The 17,492-nt window shown below is 38.6% G+C and overlaps 2 protein-coding genes across 3 annotated transcripts; one reads left to right on the forward strand and one right to left on the reverse strand.

Annotated features, from left to right (window-relative positions):
• The first annotated feature begins 847 nt into the window (after positions 1–847).
• LOC101468134 (platelet-activating factor receptor) lies at positions 848–4,192 on the forward strand. Of its 2 annotated transcripts, XM_012921226.5 has the most exons (3): positions 848–967; positions 1,054–1,075; positions 2,700–4,192. In XM_012921226.5, exon 3 carries the CDS (start codon positions 2,706–2,708, stop codon positions 3,828–3,830), a length of 1,125 nt encoding a protein of 374 aa, XP_012776680.2. In that variant the 5' UTR covers positions 848–967; positions 1,054–1,075; positions 2,700–2,705; the 3' UTR covers positions 3,831–4,192. The 2 variants fall into 2 exon arrangements, with proteins under 2 accessions (XP_012776680.2, XP_004540456.2); XM_004540399.5 differs by lacking the exon at positions 1,054–1,075.
• Positions 4,193–4,724: 532 nt separating this feature from the next.
• On the reverse strand, positions 4,725–7,183 carry LOC101468436 (uncharacterized). The gene is made up of 6 exons (XM_024806198.2): positions 7,106–7,183; positions 6,954–7,001; positions 5,832–6,104; positions 5,253–5,393; positions 5,114–5,141; positions 4,725–5,021 (listed from the first exon to the last, which is right to left on the reverse strand). Exons 1-6 carry the CDS (start codon positions 7,149–7,151, stop codon positions 4,907–4,909), a joined length of 651 nt encoding a protein of 216 aa, XP_024661966.2. The 5' UTR covers positions 7,152–7,183; the 3' UTR covers positions 4,725–4,906.
• Positions 7,184–17,492: the final 10,309 nt, after the last annotated feature.

The following is a 17,492-nucleotide window of genomic DNA, read 5'->3' on the forward strand; positions in this document are numbered from 1 at the left end:
GTTTTCACACTGAACACTGCTGAAGGACATCTCATGTCCACGTTTGGGGATGCCAGTGATTTTGATAAATGAAAGCAAATGCAAAACCTTTTTAACAAAATAAATAATGTTTCAACCACATTTTGCGACCCAAACTAATTGAAAAACGTTAGTAGCTATGTACAAAATGTTCAAGACAAAATGGATGGATGTAGATGGAGGAATCTAGTGTGTGTTGAAAATGTGGAACAAGATTCTAGTATTATCAGTTCACTTTGCATTTTTAATATTCTAAATAAATACACAAAAAGGCAACTTCTTTTGTCTGCTCACTTGTTCACATCAGATTGGGGGCACATTTGAAGCATTTAAAAACCACAACAAGATAAACTATCCATTGAATGCAGCATCAGCCTACGCGACTTCCCAGTTCGTGATTCTTGAAATTGGAATTGTTGCATTGTTTGAACGGATACATGAGTAAAATGTAAGTTTTCATACGCAGACTTATAATAACATAATAACTGTATATCACTTCATGTCTCATCAGCATGTCGCAGTCATGACGAAATTCCTCTGCAGTTCATTTCTATAACTCAGAAAAATCTTTTCTTTCTCTGCTGATTTTAATTAGCCCCTAGGACATAGTTTCCTGATTCCTTTACTCATATCGCACACGTGATGTTTCTATGGAAAAAAATGTTAAAACTCCAGCGTTGCATTAAAGCGGGGGTTCCTATTCCTTTTCACGGGAATCGTGAAATCGTATAGCTTAATGTTCCTTGTATTGCGCAACTCGGGTCTTTCCTAAGAAGACTGAAACGACACCTCCTCCGCTCTGCCCAGAGAGAACACTCCCACTCACACGCTCACAAGACGCACAAACCCCCTCTCTCTCAGAGAAGTCGCACTGTTGCTGAACTGAAGCTGTAAATCCATTCAAAGTGTTTACGCGCATCAGGAGACTGAAAACAGAAGAAGCAGTTGTGTAAGTGTACAGTTTTCCTTGTTCTTCTCGTTTTACGTGACAAAGTGAGTGAGGATATTAATCATCGGTCTAATAATATGTTTTAGTCAAGAAGAGAAGACAGCAAAGGTAAAAGCATCCTTATTTTCACAAATCGTTCAGTTTTTATTTTGCTTGGAAAAAATTTGTTTGTGAATTAACTGCTGCTCTACTCAAATCTATAAATGGATTTATTTATTTATTTATTTTTATTTTTTTTTTTTTTGGGGGGGGGGTTCCACAGTCTTTACAATGCTGTGATTAATTAAATCAATATTAAATTGATGATTAATAGTTGACAAAAGGAAATGTTTGTATTTCACACTCCTTGACTGGTTATGAGGTTATTGGTTGTTCAGAGGAAACCATTAAACAGGTTTCTCTGAACAGATCTGCATAAGACAGATCCAAACAGGTTATAAAATAAACACCTATGGCACTTATTCAGAAAAAAGTGCTGTAAAAATGGTACTCAGTTAAATTTGTTCACAAGCTGATAGTATTTAGCAGTGTCAGTTATTTCCCAGTAACAAGGGTGTGTCAGTTTATCAAACAGCGTCACAGCTCATTTACTGTTGGACTACTGTTCTTTATTGTAAGTGGGTGTCAAGCTTGTTGTCTGTAATTTGTTGTTCACACATTCGCCCCACCGAGTGAAATCCCATTGTTCAGTGACAGATTCTCCTCGAACATCTTTAGGTGTTTAGAGTTTGCACCTCCAATCAGTGTCAGCTCCTTTACAGCAGATTAAAGTCTGAGAACCACATCTTTTTTCAATCTTTGACCTTTTGCACTACTTTCAGTTTTAATTCTGATGCTTGTCTTTGAATGAATTCAAGTCATGCCAGAGTGATCACTATCAGCAGCTTCAAGTTCTATAACCATTTTAGTCTTAGTGGCAAAACCAAAGATAAAATGAACATAAAACAGTCACAAATCCAACCTCAATCTTTCCCTCGTGGTCTGCAACTGAGTTTTTAAAGGCTTCATGATGTATAGTGTTACTGCAAGATGCCGATTAATGACTCTACCTATAAAGACTTTGACTGAGAGTTAGATCTTAGATGAGTAATAAGAAGTCTATGGCAGATAAAGTCCCAACAGGCCCTTTTATACAGAGTGTTGAGGTATTTGTTTGGACACAGATTATATTACTATGATAAAACTACAGCTGTGCAAAACACGGCCACAAAACTTCACATGAAGCGTATGTTCAAATATGGGTGCGGTCCAGCAACTCAGTGATTTCATGCTTCTGTTGTTTCCTGGCAAGATGGTCTCCAGTTTAAAACTTATCATACTTCTGTGCCATTACATCAATTTGGGACATATGATTCATAGCACATAGAAATGTTAAGACTTCTCAGACTGTTTAAAATTACCTGACAATTTCAGAAGATGTGCTCAGATAACAAGAAATTAATTAATACAATAAATGTATGGAATGGCTAATAATTTATCTGGTAAATACATTTGTGCCAATAAAAGGTGATAGATAACTTAGTCCTTGCAGCAAGGAAAGTGCCCTCTTTCTTTATTTTAAATCTTTCTTACTCATTTACTTTTTTTGTTTTTTCTCTATACTGAAATTGAAATATCACAAAAAGTAGTTGTTCTCAAAGATTCTACTTTCTAATATACCCTACCTTTGTCATCTGCATCAAAAGTCTGAGTAAACCATTGTACTGATGATAATATATGTTGTCTCCCACAGGCAAAGATGAATGAAACTATAGGGAATACCGATGAATCCACTTTCCTGGACTCTCAGTTTCGTTATGTGTTCATCCCGGTTTTCTACATCATCTTCTTCATCCTGGGCTTCATCTCTAACCTCTACGTGCTGTTTGTCCTGCGCTGCCTTCGTCAAGCCAAGGCCATGGGAGAAATCCGTATCTACATGACCAACTTGACCATCGCTGATCTTCTGTTTGTGTGTGCTCTTCCCTTTTTGATTGATTACTATATCCGTGAGGGAGACTGGGTTTATGGAGACGTCATGTGCCGGGTGACAGGCGCCTTCTTTTTCATCAACACTTACGGCACCATCCTCTTCCTTTCAGCCATCAGCATCAACAGATACTGGGCGGTGACTCGGCCTCTAGACGCAGCCTCTTCGGACCACAGAATTCGTGGAATCATCGTCTGTGTTTTTATCTGGGCATTTGTTCTGGCGATGTCTGTCCCTTATCTGGTGAGTCCAGGGACCAACGAGCACTTTAAAAACAACACGAAGATCCTTCGCTGCTTTGAGGGATACCAGGGTGAAACTAATTATGAGAAGAAAAAAGTGGCTGTCACTCATTTTTTAATAATTGGATTGTTCTTTGGTATCTTTTTGCTCGTTGTGATATGCAATATCCTTATTGCTCGAGTGTTAATTTCTCAAAGGCCTCCAGAATCAGAAATTCGGTCCTCAGCAGCTCTTTCTAAAAAGTCCACTGCATCCTCGACTTTAAAAAGGCCCAGAGGGGTGAAACGGAGGGCTCTCCAGATGTTGTGGGCAGTGGTAGGAGTGTTTGTCCTGTGTTTCCTGCCACACCATATAGTTCAAGGCCCCTGGGCTCTGGCAGTGCTGGAGATCGAAGACGGCTTCGGCCACGTGAAGTACAGCAAGACCACTCGTCAGTTGCTGAACGACGCTCATCAGATCACACTGGTTCTTATGGGCCTCAACTGCATTTTGGATCCTGTAGTTTATTATTTTGCCACAGGGAAGTTTAGAAGGTTCATCACAGCCCACATTAAAAAATTAGCAAAGGGAGAGGGATGCTCTCAAATGGCCACCACACAGATTTCCATGGATAGCAGGATTCCAAGTCAGAGACTCCCAAGCGAGCACTAGCTGACCAGAGATGAGTGATTCATACAAGTTCAATACATGTCTAAAATCTGACTATCAAACTCATGTGACTCTCTCATGCTGATGGCGAAGATTACATACAATAAGGCGTTGAGGCATGCACATCTGGGACAATAAACTGTTTAACTTCATGTGATCTCGAACACGTCGCCTTCTGAGTTGCCCCAGAATTTCTGCACTTCCTGTGTGAAGAACAAACCGAAAAGCAGAAGTTTTGCAAGCAGCCAAAACTTTATGTATCTTTAAAGAACAATAGCATCACTCGATGATGACACAAGACATCTTCTCACAGAAATCCTGTGGCGGTGTTTGACACAACATTAGGACACAAAAGCAGGAGAAAATGACAGAATAACATACATGTGTGGGTACACCTTATCTCTACACGTCTGATGTTATGTCAGCAACATGTGTTGTAATCGCACTGTCTGTCCTCTCTGAGAACAACTTTAATTTTTTTTCATCAGGCAAGCTAAATCAGGTATTGTGACACCAAGGAACAAAAGCAGTAATGCCTGGGGTACGTTTCCTCTCTGGTGTTCAGTGTTGGGACACTTCATTTATGTCTTGTGTTGAAATCTTATAATTCACTGAAACAGACAGAAGTAGCGTACGTATGTGTATTTAATGTGTATCTGTGGAAATGAATTGTTTCTAATGTGAGACTTTTTGTTGTCGCAAATTTTGTATTTTCTATTAACTTGAACCTTTTTGTTATTATATATTGTAGAAAACAACAAAAACAAAAATACTCCCTAAAATTTGAAAATCTTTTGTATGTTTTTCAGTTTTGCAATGTCACGATTAAAAGGAGAAGAAAAACAAGAAGCTTCCAGTTAATATATAAACGTACAAACGCTATTGCCTGCATAGATGCACTCAGCTTCTCTGGGTTTTAACCACATTTATGGTGTGATAGCTTCTGCGCAACAGATAAAATCTGATAAGTCAGGAAGTAAACTCACTGGCAATTTTCATATAACTAACCCAGAGATAGAGTTAAAAAAAACAGGCTTGTTTTAATCAGTCCACTTTCCACTGCATGTCTCGATCTCCTTTCACGAGAGACTTGAGTACACACCCTCCCAGGTCACATTGGCGGGTTCCACATCGGCGTAGCCTTGGCTAGTGTAGTTTATGTACACGTCTGTGTCAGGCTGTGGAAGATCTCCCCTAGTGTAAACAGAAATATTATCTGTGAATAGCTTGTAGCAAGAGTTAAAGTGCATGACTGAAGTGTGCATGATTCTTCTCTCCAGACTTACGTTGGTGTGATTTCAGGTCCAGGAACATCTTAAAGAAAAAGGAAAAAAAAGAGTCACAAAACATTTTAATTCATACTGATTATGGCACTCATTGCCCTCCATACTTGTAGCCCTCTATACAAGAAGAGCTCAGAGATACCTTTAACTGCTGGAGTGCTGGAGGTGGTCACTGTTCCACTGGTCCTTTGGAAGCCCAGCCAGAAAAAAATAACAGCAGCGATGATGATGATCAAGATCAGAAGAGAAAAGACGAAGGCTGTTATTCCTAAATTCTCTCCCACTGTTGGGAGTTGAGGAAAGAGAAAAGAGACATTAAGACTTGCAACTTCACAGCCAGATGATGCACACAGCATAAATAAAAGATTAATGAATCCAGTCAGTCATGATTGCTATCCATTGTATGATAATCATTTTACAGTTCGCTATTTCAGTTTAAAAGTGAAAGCCTTAAAGATTTTTTCCAGGTTTTTATGGAATAAATATAAATTGCTCAAAACACAAGTAAATACACCTAAAATTTATTAACATTAATAAATTGTCGAGTATTTAATTAAATGTACCATTCAAATTATTATTTTTTCTTCATTTATTTATCTACATAAATATATATTTATGTCCTATTTATGCAATTCTAATATTTATTTTTTATTTTTTAAATAAGCAGATTCGATCATCCTTATTTTAGTAAGTTTAGGGTGTGAACAAACACATAACCAACCTGTGGTTTGTGTTGAAATGATGTAAACTGTGTGGGTTTGGTTTGCGCAGTTGACAACTGAAGAACAGCAGCGGTACTCTCCACTTTGCTCTGGCTTGGTCAGGATCAGTTCCCTACTGTTTCCCTCTTTTTCCCAGGTCTGATTTCGCAGGCGTACCCATGACCAAGTCCCAGTCACTGATATTATGGAACTGCTGCAGTACAGGCTTACTTTTTGTCCTGCTGCAACCGGGTAGTCCGGCGTGGCCACCACCCATAGAGGAGGAAATGTTTCTGTGAAGGAGAGTGCAGAAATAACAGGAAGTTGAGGTAAAGCTGTAACCAATTAGATTTTTAAGCAGGACATAGATGTTGCATGCTGAATGCGTACATATAAACTATTTGCTGACCACAAAAGCGATGTAGTTCTAGAAATAGCAGTGTTGGTCTGTTGGTCACTCGGTTTACTCATTCAGAGAATGAAGTCATTGAACTTGAATGGTTTTTTTTTCCTTTTTGTGCCACTGTACAGTTTTTTCCCCCCCAGTGAAATATTCAAAAACTCTTCTTCTTCATAAGAGGTAAAGCAAGCCATGGTGATGAAGACGAAGTCCTAACTGCTTTAGTGATCTTCTAGCTTTTAATGTGGTGCCATTTGTAAAGCATTGCTGTTGACCAAACTCAGTAAAATATGTCAGTAATATCTGGTAAAATGAATGGCAAGTCAACTGCACACGATCACATAGGATTTATTCCAGTAACTTAGGTGATCCTCCTGGGTTTTCCCTTTGTTGTTTATATTTGAATATGTGAAAAACTGTTAAGCAGCTCATTTAGTTTGGATATGCATGCCTAAAACAGGATGATCTTTAATAACTTTCCATTGTCATCATAAAATGTTTGTCTTGTCGAATATTTTGGGTCAGGTTTAATTACCTTCAATGCCAAAGATAGTTCAGATCCTCTGTTCCACTTAATGTTTAGTTTTAATTATCAAATGTTAAATCATAAGAAGGGTGTAACATGTTATTGAACAGCTCAAAATACTGCAGTACACAGCAATGTTTAGGTTCACAGAGCCACCAGCTTAATTTCAATCATTTGATTCGATCTATCCTTCCAAAAGTTCAGAGTCTGTATTACCTTTGTGAGTCACTGGAGCTGTCGGGGAACTCAGAGTCTGGTTTTGGGCTATAAGTGCAGACAAAATAAGAGGCAAAAATTATTCATGACAAAGCATTAGAAGTCCACTTTCTAGATTCTGTTTTAAAATTAAATGGAAGAAATGTGCTTACCTGTACCCTCAAAGGAAATAAAAAGGAGAAAAAGGACAGGCAGCATGTTGTTTGAGATAAACAAGAAGCAAATACTGCAGTTACCTCTGGCTAACAGGTAGAAAAATGAATCACTGTGGCACTTTAAAATATAGGTGAAAGTGGGGGGGAAGTAAAAGACTGGCAAACTGAGAGAAGGGAAGTTTAAAGTTCCTTTATACAAATAATCAACAAAAAGAGAGAAATAATAATTGGACTCTTCAATCTTCCATACAGGGGAAACTGTGTGCAGTGTTTCCACTGCCTGGCAATACGAGCAAAAAGCAAACAAAAAAATATATATACATAAACACAAATGAGAAGAGTGATAAACAAAATGGACTGAAGCTTGAGCTTCCAATCAGAAATGTGGACTGGAGAATTCAGGGACTGATCCACTGCTTTTCTGACTGCCAGATGACCCACTCTACCACCTGAGCCGCAGCCACTGATTAAAAAATCCCAGGTCTCACTCACAACAGCCTTAAATCCATATAAAGAGCAGCTGCAGCCCCCTGCCCGAGACTGCAACATCAATCTTTTCCTGACTGAATGTGAAGTTACATCTCAACTCAAGTTACATTAATCCAGCTTTTTGAGTACTTAAGATTTTTAAGACATTGCACTTCTTGGTCAACCTGGAGACTGGAATATTGGAGGACAAAAGAAAAAGTTTCAGACCTAAAAACCTATTTACAGAAGATGAACACTTTCTAGAAGTCATGTTCTTAAGAAACAACAAAAAATCCAGCAAAGAGTTGATACAGGAACTGAAAGTGAAATGTTTTCAGTGGAAGGGTCGCTGAGGATCTTAAGGAAGGGAAACAGTGAGAAAAGTCTGAGGTCTAATGGAGTGATCAATCCAAATTTTTAATTTCTGGCCCGAATTGTCGGAGAAGATCAGGAAAGAGAGTTTGAACAGTGAATGTCTACAGCCATCTGTGAAACACGGTGTAGGCCGTGTCAGTGGTGTTTGCGATATTTTCAAAATATCTGTAAATAAGATTTGAAACCAGCATGCAATAAGATCTGGAAAATGCGTGATTCACAACATCTTCACTTTCAGCATGAAAACGATCCCGAACACACTGACAATGTGACAGTGTGTCAGAAAAATCACACGGTGGAAAGAAGATAAGATAAGATAACTCTTTATTGTCATTGCGCAGTCATACATAGTACAATAGTACAATGAAATTGGAAAACTGTCCTACGTCGGCACTACATGTAACTGTGGAGATACAGAAATTCTTTTAAGATAAGATAAGAGAGATAAGATAGAACTTTATTAATCCCTCGGGTGGGTTCCTCTGGGAAATTCGACTTCCAAAAAAAAGCACAGCAACGACCGAAGTTACAGTTACAGAATTGTTATATATATATATATATATATATATATATATATATATACACACACACACACACACACACACACACACACATATATATATATAAATACAGAGACAAATATAAATAAAATATACAAAGGGGATAAATAGAATAAATAGGAATAAAAAATAAAAATACAAGTGAATTGCACATTTCAAGTATTGAGTCTATTGCACTGTTGACTATTTACAAAAAGTATTGCACAAAAGGTATTGTACAGTGAGGTGAAGAGGCACTACAGCTTAGTTGTTCCCCCCTCCTTTGTCCTCCTGTTTCCTGTTTCCCCTCCCTCTCCCCTCCAGAGAGGAGTTAAACAGTCTGATGGCGTGTGGGACAAAGGAGTTTTTAAGTCTGTTAGTTCTTGTCTTGGGGAGAAGCAACCTGTCACTGAACAGACTCTTCTGATTGTTTATGGCCGTGTGCAGAGGATGCCCAGCATTGTTCATAATGTCCATCAGTTTCTTTAATGTCCTTTTCTCTGCCACTGTCACCAGAGTGTCCAGCTTCATGCCGACCACAGAGCTAGCCCTCCTGATCAGTTTCTCCAGCCTGCATGAGTCCTTCTTTGCTGTGCTGCTCCCCCAGCACACCACAGCATAGAAAAGTACTCCAGCAACCACCGACTGGTAAAACATCCTCAGGAGCTTCCTGCAGATGTTAAAAGACCTCAGCCTCCTGAGGAAGTACAGTCGGCTTTGGGCTTTTTTATACAGGTGCTCTGTGTTGCATGACCAGTCCAGTTTATTGTCCACCCACAGCCCGAGGTACTTGTACTTGTTGACCACCTCCACCTCCTCCCCCTCTATCTGAACCGGCAGTGGACCTTCTCTGGACCTCCCGAAGTCCACAACCAGTTCCTTAGTCTTTGAGGTGTTGAGTTGCAGGTGGTTTGAGTGACTCCATGCGACAAAGTTCCTCACCAGACTTCTGTACTCCTCTTCCTGATCATCCCAGATACACCCCATGATGGCCGTGTCATCTGCAAACTTCTGAATATGGCATAATTCAGAGTTGTAGCAGAAGTCAGAGGTGTACAGGGTGAAGAGAAGAGGGGACAGCACAGTTCCCTGTGGTGCTCCTGTGCTGCTGACCACAGTGTCAGACGTGACACTGCCATATAATCTGCATCATTATAATTGCATTAATAACATTCTTTACAGCATTATTTCATCTAATAATATTTCTCACAGTATTGATACTGCATTACAGTTGTTTATTGAAGATGTCCATTTGAGGATCCTACCATTATGTTAACTTTTATTACAAGTAAAAATTTGAAATATTTTATACACATTGCATATCTGTGCTTATTTTGAGTTGATGTTCGGTTCATTAAGGGTCTTAAGCTTCACTGGCGTGACTGTCCAGGTGATACATGCTGAGGGAAACTAGAACATAGAAGGATAACTGCAATGCATGCTTACAGTACATATAATACATATAATCTAGGAATGTGTCCGGCCTGAGGCCTTAACTCATTTGGTGTCTTACTATATTTTATTCTACTTGGTAACAGATGATCAGAGTCAATAATTAGCCTCAGAGACCCTGAGGGCTTGAAGTTTATTGCCTTGTATGGAAGGTGTTATAGAAAAGAGAAGTTCTATGTCTGTTTATAGCTATTACAGTTTTTTCTGATTGCTTAAGCACATTTTTTGTAACTATTGGCTAATTTTGCAAAACTCTTCACACAAATAAGAAAACCTGTCACCCAATCATCAAAACATTGTAGTTCTCTTGCAAAAGCAAACACAGCTAGATTAACTCCTCACACCTTCGTAAAAATGGTGTTTCCGTATCAAACAGTACACACAAGCCATCATCTACTAAGCACACAATGCGCCAACTGCACACTGATGGTATGAATACAAAACACATCTGGCTTTTGCTTTCTCTGTGCACAAGGTAGGCTATGTCAGTTTGAGCTCATACTTCTGTCATAGATCCATAAGCATAGAGGGATCCAAACTTCAAGTACTGGTGTTTATTCAAACACATCAAAACAAACACAAGTGTTTATTTCCAAGTATAGGATTATTTGCAATCGCCATAATGACTATATGGGTTACGTGGTCTGCAGTGAACATGCTTCCTCTGCCCCCTCCTCGTCTTCCTCTTGCTCCTCCTTGTCCTTGTCGTCCTCTTCATCCTACTTCTTCACCTCCACGTCCTCTTCCTCGGCCTCCTCTACTTCTCACTCTTTCTGCTCCCACCATTGTACTCCGCACACACAGCTTACCTGTATTATAGTGCTTAGGCTGATTGCAAAGTGAACTAATTATCTAAGAAAGTTTTCACATGTGAAAGTGTGCCAGACAGTTGGCAAATTAGTGTTAATGATAGCCATACATGTGTATACTTTTGCTAGGAGTGTGTTGGAAATTTGGAAATTGAGTGTTGTGCAGTGAATTGTGCCTACAGTCTTGCAAAGTGTGTGTTACAAAATTGCAAACTGAGTGCAAAGCAGTTTTTGTGCTTTTAGTTTTGCACACTCAGTGAGTGGTTTTGCTATAAGTCTGACTAGTTTTAGAAATTGTGCTACAGGATTCACAGTTAGTGTTTAGGCATTCGGTAAAAACTGTAAAGATGTACGATAAACTGTGACTAATGCCTGGAACCTATTTTAATACACCATGGGGGGGGGGGGGGGCGTGTACCCCACTGCTTTATAAGTATCCACAACATGTATTTTGGTCAGAAGGCATATCTTGATGTTATCTCCGGGCTGTTAATAAACTCAACGTTTGATTGCACTTTTCTGGGGCCTCCGTGGTTTGTGACACTGCTCTACATTGATCGATTTTGCGACATAACACGACACGATACGACACATCACAACGCAACACAAACAACACAACACAGTATAATAACTTAGTAATAAAAAAGATTAATAAGTGTATTTGTATTGCACGCCATTATTATTGCACATTAATTATTATTGCACCTTGTTATAAATATAAATATTATTATTATTACTGTTTTTACCGTTGTTAACCCCCCCAAAAAAAGTCCAGGTACGTAGCCAGTCAGATCAGCTATTTGCATTGATCAGGGCTATTGCCCTGTCGTAAAAGCTGTCCTTGAGTCTATTATGTTCGGGACCTCAGCAGCCTGAACCTCCTGCCAGACGGCAGCAGCTTAAACACCCCGTGTCCTGGGTGTGGAGTCCCGTAGGATGCTGCGTGCCCTCTTGAGACAGCGAGTGCTGTACAGGTCCTTCAGGGAGGGAAGAGGATGTCCAATGATTTTTTTGGGCCATATTGATGACCCTCTGGAGTGCCTTTCTGTGTGCTGTGGTGCAGCTGGAGAACCACACACCGATGCAATATGTCAGCACACTTTCAATGGAGCAGCGGTACACTGCAAAAAACGATTTTCAAGAAAGTAAAAAAAACCTTGTTTATGGACATTTTTTCTTATTTTTTGCCTAAAAAGAAAATATATTCTTAACAAGCAAGTTTTGGACAAGAAAATAAAGCTTATTCTAGGAAAATATGTCTAACTTTTCCTTAAAAGGATATTTCAGCTCATCTTGAGCTTTATTTACCAGTTACAAGGCATGACAATGGTTTGGTTGAATTTCCAGAATAAAAATAAGATTATTTTTCTCATTTCAAGAGTAAGGGCATTTAAACAGCTGCTCAGTTTAAGAAATGTATTTATTGACACTAAAGTTTAATATAATTGCTGTCAAGTTTGACACAATATGCAGTATATGAACAAAGGCAGGAACTAAAAGCACATGGTAAACATGAAATACAGGCCCATTTGAAAAACAGAAACAGCACAACTCATTCACTTTAGGCCATGTCAAACAGAATAATAGATCAGCATCAGTATATCTATACTATGGCAATGCTAAAATCGCATTCAACTGTCAGAATTTATAGGAAAACAACAACTTCATTTTAAAAATTGTCACAAAACTGTCCAAAACAATAACCTGAAAATACAGTTCATGCATGTAAAGCAGTGTACCTTTTATAAAACATATGTTGAGCTCACGTGTAGTCCAATTACATCACCCAGGTAATATTTCATGACCGCACATGTCATATCTTTGTGTGTGAAACTGTAGTATGGAATGGAATCTCATATCATATCATTGTTGGCTGGCTTTCCACCACTGAATCAGTCCTGTATGCCCACATGTTACTCAGATTTCTGTTCACTGCTGATGAGGGTTCCCTCCTAGAACTGCAATTGAGATTGGTTGATTAATTGACTAGTTGCGGATAAGGAAATTAAATACAAGGTACACTGATAATTTCTAAAAAATTTTAATGTCAGAAATATACTGCATTTTATAATTTACTCTAAAATATGCATGTTTTCAAGCTGAGTTTAATAAATGGATATTCATTTAATGCTCATTGCTATTTGGCAGCTTAACTGTAGTTTAAAAGCCTTGAAAAATCCTCAAAAACCTAAAATGGGAAAGATAAACTAAAGAACACAGGAAACATGGAAAATGTTGCAAAAACCTTACAACCTTGAACAAGGAACATAAGACATGAAAACATCAGGGAGGGAACACAGATGATAACACAGGAGAGAATACAGACGATCCGACAAAGACCACACTAAATATACACACACAAAAGGAAACGAGGAATTGGCAGACAGGCACGAAACACAGCTGACACTAATCAGATGAGAAGAGACCAGGAGGAAGCAAAACAGAATACACCGATGCAGGGCAGGGACTATCAAAGTAAAACAGGAATAAACACGAATATCGAACCAGGGACAATACACTGAAGACAAGGGAGGTACAGAGAACACCTAAACACTGGAAATAATTAACAAATAACTAGGAAACTAACTGACACAATGAATATTAATAAACACAAACAACCAAGGAGACTGCGGACCATGACAATCGGTTTATTTAAAACAAAAGTTTAAAAAAATACAAAATGTTGTTTTCTCTAGTAGAAGAAATTAAACACTATCAGAATATTCTTTATAAATAGATAGCATTGTTGTGGATTATAAGGAATAAGCATTAACATATCTACTGTTAAGCTGTAAAAACAAGTAGACATCTAACATGAATATTTTATATGATTATTTTCAAAGATATTAAAGTATATAGTCAGTCTCACCTTACAGATTTTTGTGTCCTAATCGATCCGCTGCATCGTCCATTGGCAAGGTGGTCGGAGTGTGTTCGAAGAATGTGATACCAAAATTAGCTGTAAACACGATATTCTTTGACACATCCATCTATGCCACAATCTTCACGGAAATCTGGACTATGGCTATGTGCAGAATTAATATGACTCAGTAGGGATTTGAGGGTCAGACCCACAAAAACGATGTAGATAACACAGCGCCAAATCATTTTGTTTTACTGGTCTGTGAACTACTTTTCCCATAAAGTCAAGATAACCAGGATTATTCCATTATGGGGTAGGAATGGCTATCCTAATTCAGTGCCTTAACAGCTGTAGTAAGTAACAGCACCCACACGTCAGTATTTACAGAACATAATCTAACTAAATAGTCAAATATTTAAATATATATCATTTTATAGGTATAAAAGAGCGAACTAAACCATTTCCGTACACAACCCCATACTCCTGAGTTGGTACAGCCCACCTCAGTGAGTTACTGACCCATTGCTGTGTCAATAAAAGCGCAAAATCTAAGAGTGCTTTTGCTGTCTTAATTTAAGATGAATTCCCTTATTTTTAGTAGCTTTTTGAAAAGATGGTGTCTTATTCTCAGGAATTTTTGCGGATTATTGTTCTCAGAGTCGAAACATAATTCTTATAGTTAGCTCAATCAAGAAAGAAACAATTCAGTTTTAAGAAAATTTGTCCTATAGTAAGGTGTTTTTTTTAATGTGAAAAATCTAAATTAAGGTGTAGAATCTTAAAGTAAGCAAATAATTCTTGAAAACAGCTTGTTCAAGAAAGCATAATACTCATTTTAGGTGCAGATTTTCTAAATATCAAAGTGTCTTTTACTTATAATAAGTCACATTTTCTTCAAATAAGCATACATTTTAGACAATTTTGTCTAGTTAAAAGGCATATGGCAGTTAGATTAATTTGCTAGTTTTAAGAATTCTAGTCAAGCAACTTTTGCTTACCCCATTGGCAGATTTTTTTGCTCAAAACAAGAAAAATTTGTCAGATTTAAGAATATTTGGCTTGTTTCAAGTATAGCTGTTTTTGCAGTGTAGAAGACGGTCAGCAGCTCGTTCTTCAGGTTTTCTGAGGATTCTCAGAAAGTGGAGATGCTGTTGGGCCTTCTTTAAAACCACAGAGGTGTTAGAGCTCCATTGGAGGTCTGTGTCTATGTGCACACCCAGAAACTTGAAACTGGAAACTCTTTCCACACACTCCCCGTTGATGCTGACAGGCTGCAGCTCAGACTTCCTCCTTCTGAAATCAACTACCAGTTCTTTTGTCTTGGTGGTATTGAGGTCCAGGTTGTTATCTACACACCAATCTGACAGCCTCGGAACTTCAGCTCTGTACGCCGTCTCATCTCCCCCAGGGATGAGCCCCACCACGGTGGTATCATCTGCAAACTTGATGACTGCGTTGTCTGGGTGGGAACTAACACAGTCATGTGTGTACAGAGTGTACAGTAGGGGACTCAGTACACAGCCTTGTGGAGAGCCGGTGTTAAGGCTGAGGGCTGAGGAAAGATGAGGCCCCACTCTAACTCTCTTGAAGAAGAGCTTGTTCATGAAATCTGAAGGAAATATATTACAAGAAGCTTGCCTAAGAGACCTCAGACGAAATGAAGAATAATATAGAATATGAAGAAAGAGAATACAGAAATGAAGAGCAAAAGCGGTCATAACAAATGCTGTTTTTGCCTCATATACTGTATTTATTTGTATGCTTGCACCTGTTTCAATAAATCACACCTAGTTCCTTGCAAAATACAACAAGAGATGACCAAAGACATCAATAGTACTTACTTATGACTTACACCTTCAAAAATGTTGCTTTTATTTTAATCCATGACTTATAATACCATAATAATGAGTCACATGAGCTATTTTCTAAATGTATTTTGAAGCGTTTCAATCTGGGTACTGCTGTTTTTGTACCTTCAATGGCCCACATCCATTATCTCATCACTGGTTGTTGATCTTTGTCCCTACTGGTAGTGTAGTTCTACACACAAAGTGCTATAGAAATTAGCTGACTGTCAGGTTCATGTATATGCATTGTTTTTGCAAAGTGAAGCTTCTGAAATAGGAAGTGGTTACTCTTGCATAACTTATCTGTTGCTAAAACAAAGCAAGAGCTTCAGATCATTTCTGCACAACAAAAACATCGAAAGAGCCAGATGGAGTATTTTTAAAATCCACATCAGTGGAAAGAATGACTTAATAATTCTAAATTCATAAAGCTACCCCAGCTTTCTTTGGGTGAGAGCCTGGGTACACCATGGACAGGTTGCCAGTCTGTCGCAGGGCTAATACATAAGCTGTGTCCCAATTCAGGGGCTGCATTTGAAGCCAGGCACAGCCAGGTGATGAAGGCTGTTCCAATCGGCTGCACCAAATGCGACCAACAAATTCATTTCCTTGAATTTAAAGCATGGGTTGGGTGTATCCTTCGTGCCTCAACCTATCCCAGAATTCATAGCCAATTCCAGTTTCCAACAAGTGGCAGCAGCTACTTAGTTGTAATATTACTCTTATTACTCTTTCTCTTTTCAATACTTTATTAATTAAATTATTATTTAGAATTTGTCCCAGTGTCCTGTTATATTTTAGATAGCAAGGGAGACAGCTGGTGACGCAAATCTGAAGGTTAGACCGTCCCATTTCACAGCCTTGCACTTCGGGCCTTCTCAGTCTTCGGAGGCCCTGGCCCACGTACAGGATGCAGACCTTTACCTGAATTGGGACACAGCTAGAGACAACCATTCGCACTCACATTCACACCTATGGGCAATTTAGTGTTTCCAATTAACCTAACCCCACTAACTGCATGTCTTTGGACTTTGGGAGGATGCAAAAGCATGCAAAAGACCTGGCCTGATGGTGGAATTGAACTCGGGACTGCCTTGCTGTGAGGCAACAATGCTAACCACCGTGTCACCCAGAAAATGAATGAAAAAGTTTAAATGAAAATAAATACATGAATAGGACATATTGGGAGGTATACCACATACCTCCCAATATGTCCTATAAATAAAGAGAGAGGAAATGTGCCTGAAACGTTACTTTATTCAAAATAGACAACTTTTACTTAAAACTTTTTTTTGTGTGCGTAATCGTTGCCATTGTTTTGGTTAGCTCTGGTGTCAGAGGTTTTCCTGCAGTTTTAAGTGGGAGGAAGTGGCTTCAGTTGCAAATTAAAAGTGTTGCTAAAACAAAACAAAAAAACCCCCCCAGCTGTAGTTTGTTCAAGTCGTCTCATGTTAATCTGATGGGTGATCTGATGAGCTGACCAGAACCATGTGATCATCTGGAGTAGAGCAGGGCGATATGGCCAAAAATATTTATCACGATATATTTGAAAATTTGCGATAACGATATAACTGACGATATAATTGATGCGAGACAAAATACAACTCCACAACATTACTAGCGCAAAAAGACAACCTTCTATTTATTTTCACGTAAACAAGAAGCTGGTTTTTATGTACATTAAAGCTTTATAAAAATGTAACAGTGCAAATGCAAATTCCTTGCTGAAAGTTTAACCCAAAGGCATTTCCAGTAGAAATGGGCTGACATATCCTGAGCATAACCATGTATTATATCCACTGAAGTTAAAAAGAGGTGCTTTGCAACATTAAACTGCAGTGTGTAGTACGCATTTTTCGGACCATAAGGTGCACAGGATTATAAGGCACATTAAGCGAAACAAAGCAGTCAGATAAATCAAACTCATTCTTCTTGCTTCCTCCACTTCTGTACCATTGATTCATTAATGTTGAATTCTCTGGCAGCTGCTCTATTCCCATGTTGTTGCAGTATATTAATGACTAACCTCGT

This window comes from Maylandia zebra, linkage group LG19, assembly GCF_041146795.1.
Source record: "Maylandia zebra isolate NMK-2024a linkage group LG19, Mzebra_GT3a, whole genome shotgun sequence".
Lineage (NCBI taxonomy): Eukaryota > Metazoa > Chordata > Actinopteri > Cichliformes > Cichlidae > Maylandia > Maylandia zebra.

Excerpts from the sequence above, each read along its gene's own strand:
- LOC101468134 (XM_012921226.5), top strand. The coding sequence starts at position 2,706 with ATGAATGAAACTATAGGGAATACCGATGAATCCACTTTCCTGGACTCT.
- LOC101468436 (XM_024806198.2), bottom strand. The coding sequence starts at position 7,151 with ATGCTGCCTGTCCTTTTTCTCCTTTTTATTTCCTTTGAGGGTACAG. Across the intron at positions 6,105-6,953 it reads AGCTCCAGTGACTCACAAAG|AAACATTTCCTCCTCTATGG; the intron begins GTAATACAGACT and ends TCTCCTTCACAG. Across the intron at positions 5,394-5,831 it reads CATTTCAACACAAACCACAG|TGGGAGAGAATTTAGGAATA; the intron begins GTTGGTTATGTG and ends AACTCCCAACAG.